General features: G+C 38.0%; 1 protein-coding gene across 4 annotated transcripts in view; it reads right to left on the reverse strand.

Annotated features, from left to right (window-relative positions):
* brd7 (bromodomain containing 7) overlaps positions 1-5,870 on the reverse strand; it is an 8,664-nt gene extending 2,794 nt beyond the window's left edge. For 2 of the 4 annotated variants that reach the window (XM_017030778.2, XM_008337206.3), the window contains exons 1-12: positions 5,713-5,870; positions 4,925-5,109; positions 4,733-4,826; positions 4,583-4,643; positions 4,123-4,267; positions 3,868-3,978; positions 3,202-3,365; positions 2,207-2,321; positions 1,962-2,037; positions 1,749-1,856; positions 1,522-1,657; positions 518-629 (exon numbers count right to left, since the gene is read on the reverse strand). In XM_017030778.2, the coding sequence (XP_016886267.1) occupies positions 518-629; positions 1,522-1,657; positions 1,749-1,856; positions 1,962-2,037; positions 2,207-2,321; positions 3,202-3,365; positions 3,868-3,978; positions 4,123-4,267; positions 4,583-4,643; positions 4,733-4,826; positions 4,925-5,109; positions 5,713-5,770 (1,365 nt within the window). In that variant the 5' untranslated portion in view covers positions 5,771-5,870. Of the gene's footprint in view, positions 1-517; positions 630-1,521; positions 1,658-1,748; positions 1,857-1,961; positions 2,038-2,206; positions 2,322-3,201; positions 3,366-3,867; positions 3,979-4,122; positions 4,268-4,582; positions 4,644-4,732; positions 4,852-4,924; positions 5,110-5,712 lie in introns of all 4 variants that reach the window. The other 2 variants (XM_017030777.2, XM_025053630.1) reach the window with 2 other exon arrangements.
* Positions 5,871-6,828: the final 958 nt, after the last annotated feature.

Below are 6,828 nucleotides of genomic sequence, written 5' to 3' on the forward strand. Positions count from 1 at the left end.
ATTTTGTCTCAGGTTCAACTGTGTGCTTTTCACAGGGCTGAATGTTTTGGTGGATCAGACTTTGAATGTTCTAGAGCAGTTCCTTGGAGCAGAGCAGCAGTGTTAATGCTGACTCCTGCAGAGGCACAATTACCATCAGAATTCAGGAAGTCCTTTAACACGTCATAGTAACTGACAAAACCAACTCCATTCTTCAGGACCAGGACTAGTACCAACTTGCTGGTGCATCATTATTTGTACAGCATTCATGGGTTTCTATTGGCTAATGATGTATGTGACAGTGTGAGTTAATCACACAAAATTTGTGCTGCTTTTTTAACCCTCTGTTGTCTGCTGTTTAGACTGGCTTTTAGTTTAGAGTGGCTTTTTACAGTTTGTGTCTGTGTATGTTACACTTTGTGAACTTCTCTGCTAACTGAGCTGTGAGTAAACAGACTCAGTGTTCTCTCTGACCCCAGATGAATCTTTTGAGTCCCAGATAAAAAGATGACTTCAGAGATAAAGTTGAGTTTCTTACCGACTGCGCCTCCATCAGAGTTTTTGAATGCTCTCCTTTTGTCATTGCATCCAGAAGATTGTCTGCCATTTTGTACACATACTCATCAGATTTGTCCAGGAAGTCCGACAAGCTGTTACAGGCAGACACACACACAGACACATTTTCTTCTCCAAACAAGAGCTAACAATCAGAAGCAGGAATAATGAGAAGTCAATAATAACACTGGTGACACTGAACCTCCTACGCTCTGAGGAGCAGATGTTCATTTGACAACAGCTTTGTGACTAAAAGACTGAGAGGAAAACACAGCAGATACAAAAGCCAGTGAAGGAGCAACAACAGTTTCTGTCAGTCAGTCACGCACACACTTAAAAATAAGATTTTGGTTAAAAAAAAAAAAAAGAAGCTTTTACATAAGTTAGAACATGTTCAGCACAGATTATGAACAGCCTTCTTTACTGAGTCGTTTAACTTTTTCAACACACACACACACACCTCTGCCAGCAGTCACTTTTTAACTCAAACTCCAGCCTAGACTAATATTTAGGAAACATAAATAAAGCCCATGTTTATGTAAAAGTAGAAAAAAAACTACTTTATTATGTTTGTTTACTTCCTTAAAGTTTCATTTTTACAGTCTCAATTGCAAAATGTCATATACTGTATATATAAAATCTACAATCTGATATTTTATGACTAACTAATCTAAGAATTAAGTAAGAATAATTATAAAAAAATAACTTCCACCACTCCTGTTATAAGATGCTTATCTATATGCAATGAGGCAACAACATGACTAAATTGTCTGACTTTGTGTCAATAGGTTGTCACAGACCTGACTCTCATCCACGACGACTCTCACCTTATTAAAAAAGGTCCTAGTTTGGACCACAGTCATGGCCATAGAGTTGAGGCCTACGTATGAACTAAAGCAACCAACCTCCTCCCCAGTGAGGACACTGTAACCCAGGAATGTCTGAACAATACAGAGCTGTGATCATTGGTGGACACACTGTACAGACCTGTCTGATCCCTGCAGGCTGGACTCTTCTCCGTAAAAGGAGTAGACGAGGTCGGACTCATCTTTGCTGATGTTGGAGAAGCTGGAGTCGTAAGTGGGGGCGTAGGAGGTGAACGGCCCGTAGTTCATGTAGGACACTGTAAAAGTGTTTCACACACAGAAGAGAGATGGTTACCAGTGAACGCACTGTGTGAAGTATTCACAAGTGATGCCATCGGTGTAGAGAACCTGGAGTGATTCTGTTCCTCTTGTCCTCTCTAAAGATCTGCAGAGAGTTCACACCAGTCTGTAGCCGAGTGGACATCATTCCCAGCTTCACAGGACAGTAGCCAACATCTGGAAGAAGACATTAATACTGGCTATAAAACAGTTTACACCTCCAGTTCATTTTAAATAATAAATGTTTAAAGCCTTAAAGCTTATTTTTTTGGCTGGACTCACCTCCTGCTGACAGCTCAGCTGGGTTGAGAATTGCCAAAGTAGTGGAGCCGTCAGACTTTTGCCTCGTAAATCCCAGCTAGATAAAAATTAAATGTCATTAAAGTCAAATGATAAAAACAACATTTAGAATCAGTCTGTACACAGTGACGAATGATGCCATTAGTTAAACATTTCAAATAAACTGAAGCTGTGTCAAATACTAATAAAGCAGTATCTTTATCTCTAGTGTTTTCCTGCTCCCTCACTTCATCCTGCAGGAGTCTGTTTGACAGCTTTCCTCCAGAGTCCTTGATGACCTTCCGGATATCCTCCAGCTCCTTCTCTGCCTTTGACGCTTCGTCCTTGGAGTCTTTGTCCTGTCTGGAGACCAAACCAAGTTGAAGTCAGTAAAAGAGACACTCTGGCCTTGAAAAATTGTTTTCCACCTTTTTTTTTTTTTACATGAATGCAATAAAGTTCTGTAGAGAGAATTGTTTGGAACAATCTAATGTGAACATTTCATTCTTTTCATCAACATTTCAAATGCTCCGTGTTTGTGGGACAGTGACGACAGCAAGGTGCTGAAAAGACAAACAGCAGAGTGAAGATGTTTGTTTGTCTGCTCCCGGTTCAACAGTGAGTCACAACACACACATGATTTTAATCATCAGGTTCTATTACAGCACCAGCAACATCACACTGACTAAACAGATGCACAACCATGAGAGGAAACAAGACCCAGCATGCTCTAAGGCATTCCACTCATTCTGCATCTCCAGCCTCACAGTGGAAAACCAAATGACGTTATTGTCAAAGTAGAACGTGAAACTGTGTGATAAAGAAGTGGGAACCTAGTTGACATAAATCTACAGTTGTCACCAACAAACTCTAAGCTATTAATACTAGTAATAACCATTTTCTTGTGATGACCTGAGACTTTTTAAAAGAAGAAATCTCTGGTCTAATCAGATACAAATTAGTTTGGCTTCTCAATAGATGTGTCTGAGAAGCTTTGAAAGAACTTTTATAGGTCACAATAAAGACTTCTGTGACTGTGAATAAAAATGATTTTAAAGGGTGAAGACTGATGGGACTGAAGCCAACCTCAACTAACGTCAGAGAAATCAAAATCAAAGACTAGACTGAGCTGCGTGAAAGGAGAGTCAACAGCATGTACTAAGAAGAAACACAGAAAACGGAAGAAGGTGACAAACAGCACTCAAACATGAATGTCAGAAAGGAAGTCATTAGGTAAAATGACCTGGATGTACTCGGTGTCTCTGAGCTGGTGTCTAGTTTGATGAGTCCCTCACTCTTCTGGTCCAGACTGCTTCTTCTTTGCTCTCCAGACTTCCCTGGTGGGTCAGTAGACAGATCCAGTCCAGACATAAAAGAGATGCTCTGCTTCAGACTCTCGAGTCTCTCCTGTAAAAATAACATTTTTATAAAAAAAAAATTCTGATGTATGTAAAGAAAAATAGATCAAGAAAAGTAAAATTGGTCTTTAATACGTAAACGGAGTTCAAGAAAATATCGAGGAACAATTTAAGGGTATCTGCTGCCCCCATGTGCTGCATTAATGTCGGTGCAAGTTTGCTATCAGAAAAGTGGGAAATTGTCAGTTAAAAGTTAAAAGACTGTGGCAAAAACAGCAAATATACAACTAAACATCAGCTGAAATATTTGTCTTCCAGTAAAGGTGCAAAACTGGTTAAGCTGTAGATGTCTTTTTGAAAATGTGTATGGCCTACACTGCCCATGACTGAATGGAGTCTGAATGTCCTACTCTTCAACAATTACTATTTATATTTAACGATTTAGTGCACCTAAAGCACCAAATTACTTCACCCTGGTAAACTTTGTATTTGTTGACAATAAATAAAAAGTTTTAATGACCTTACAGGTAGAATTAATTTTTTTTGAATACCTGGCTCAGAATTTTCATTCCAGAGTGCAACAGTTTGCGTGCAGCTTTGTGGTAAATAGTCTCCGGTTTGTTGTAAATCATGGCGTTTTCACACATTATCCTAAAATCCACCTGCAGGAAAAAATACATAACACTAAATGTGAAAAGACTTGAAAAGAGATACAGTATTTATTATTAGAAAACTAAAGCACATAGTTTAATGGTTATTTCAATAAACTTTTAACTCACAATACAACAGAAATGCAGCTAAAATACCTTGAGTTCATCCAATGACTGGTAGAACTCTTTCTTTACTTTGTCCTTCATTGTACTGAAGTCCATTGGACGCTTGATAATTGAGGAATAGCCTGGAGCGATGAGGTCTGTCACAGGAAATGAGAAGAATGCACTTGGGTCTTTCCTATAAAAAAAAAGGACATGGTCAGTAATTACTATACACAACAATATATACAACTATTAATCAGTGCTTTTGTGAAAGTTTTCTTCACATTTTTCCATATTATAATTTCCATTTGGATTAGTCACAAATTAAAGCAGGTGTAAAACACACATCTTTGTTTCAGTAATATACAGAAAAAAACTATCATTGAGGAATTTTTACCTCATTTCACCTTGATTATTAATAAAACATGATTACTTGACAGCTAAGCTGTGATTAATCTAATAAAAAATTAAACTGATTAATTCTAATATTAATATATTATGACCAACATACCTTTGGAGCTGCCTGATGAGCTGGTACAGAGCTTCCTGCAGGGGAGTCTGCTCTTTCTCTGCTAAATAGAAATGTATATTGGTGAGAAAAATGTAAGAAACAATGTTGGCATCATACATTAAACTCCTGTCTCCAAAGGTTAAAACGAACCCTCCAGTTTATCCAGCTCCGAGCGGATGGGAGTTCTGCATTGTTCTCTGTCGTCCTCTCCATCTCCATCGTGTCCTTTCTTTTTTTTTGTCATCTAAAATACCAGAAAACAACTCATACTTTTTGGGGAAAAAAAGTAAATTACCCAGAATGCCTCCATTCCTCCACTGACATCATCTGCAGCGGTCTTACCTTCTTCTTTCCCTTGTCGTCCTCAGGTGAGCCAAAGCTCCTTTCTTTATCTTTCTTCTTTTTCTTTTTCTTGTCTTTAGGTTTGTCGTGGTCTGTCGACTGCTCGTCGTAAAACGTATCCAGACTTGAGCTTCCGGTAGTCACTTCGTTTCCAGACACTTTTAGCACTAGCTTTAGTGGCCTCTCTGCAAACATCACTTGAAGGGTTAATCAATGAAGTCCTATACTAATATTTTTAAAATGTTTTTATTTCAATTTTGATCCCAATACTGGTAAGTAAACGGCAAACGATCACCTAATTTATGCAGATATGACCCAATTCTGTTGTGGTGATGTTGAGTTATATATATATATATATATATATATATATATATATATGTTGATATCTTAGCTTTACAAATGTTGCTAATGTTTCTCATCACAAGTAGTTCTTCATCAACAACAACAACAACTAAAATTAAGTCTGAAGGAAGAGTTATTAGTCTAACCGCAGAGAAACAAAAACCACTGACGGTTCCTGGAGGCAGAATCCGTTCACTGCTCATAACCGTAAAACCATATAGCAGAAGCTTCTGTAAATTAAAGACCATAGTAGTAAGGCTCAGTAGTTTGAGCACTGACAGAAGCCCTCGAATCAAGCAACGCTATAGTTAGCTTAGCACTGCATATGCTAACTAAGCCATTACAGCTACAAAAAGCGCAAAACAAAAACTATTTTTTCAACATTACCAAAACAACGAGCAGGCAAATACTCGTATCAATAAAACAAAGTGTGTGAAATAAAATACCTTCATATCCATGTTTTTCGGACTTGTGTTTTTTATGCTTCTTGCCCATTGTTTGCATTTATGATAAAATGACCGGTAACGGTCTGATCTCGGTGGTCGCGGAAGCGATTCAGAGGAAAGGGCTCCCTCAACAAACAGTGCCTCCTCTCGGAGTGGCGGTGTCTTAGCGTGATGTCAGTATATCTATTCACCAGAGGGAGGCATTACAAGACTAACAGTTTATTCTGTGGTTCTAATGATTTTATTATAAGACATTGACAACTCATCACGTTCTACATGGCAGTTTTACTTCAGGGTTTTAGTGTATAAATTATATTTGTATGTTGTCTTTCTCATTCAACTCAGTATTTAATTTGTCAAACTTTTGGGTTTATTTCTAGGTTTTAATTATTCCTGGTGTCACCTTTGCTGACTTTTTTGCACTGTAACTGTTGTGTGTTTTTTTTTTCAGCAAGAAGCTTGCCTGTTCAGTGGTTCCATTTTTTAGGTTTAAAGGGTTTAAATGTGAGTGTGAATGATTGTTTGTCTCTGTATGTGGTCCTGTATGGACTGCTGATCTTCTTAGTTGTGCCACGCCTTCACCTGTTGACTGCTGGGATTGGCTGTTGCTCCACCCACTACTGCACTGTATTCTTTTCTCTCTTTTCTCAGTCATATTTCTATTCTTAGCTCCAGTAAGCATCTTTTTTTAAATACAGTCAAAAAACGCCATCTGTTAGTTCATCATCAGTAGACAGGCACATGGGACAAGGTGAAGACAGTACCTGATGATGAGACAGGTGGAGACTGAATTCATAGCATGGTATTTTACAGTCCCCAATGTTTTTAACAGCTGTGTTTGAAACATGCCCCATGTGACCAAAACTCGCGTTTATTGTTACTGCATCTTTTTATGTATTTATTTAAATATATTTGACATACACATTTGAAAGATGGAAAAGACACAGAACTGTTTTCCTTCAGTTATTCAATGAGACTTGAATTAAGGAAATGTTAAACATTGAGGAATTTCTCCTTTCTTATTACAAATTTACACTTTTCATACCAAATTACCACTGAGTGCTATCCCAGATGCTAAACAGTTTAACAGGTGGACTAACTGGAAGAAGATCACGA

Source organism: Cynoglossus semilaevis, unplaced genomic scaffold (assembly GCF_000523025.1).
Source record: "Cynoglossus semilaevis isolate Cse_v1.0 unplaced genomic scaffold, Cse_v1.0 scaffold1507, whole genome shotgun sequence".
Classification (NCBI taxonomy): Eukaryota; Metazoa; Chordata; class Actinopteri; order Pleuronectiformes; family Cynoglossidae; genus Cynoglossus; species Cynoglossus semilaevis.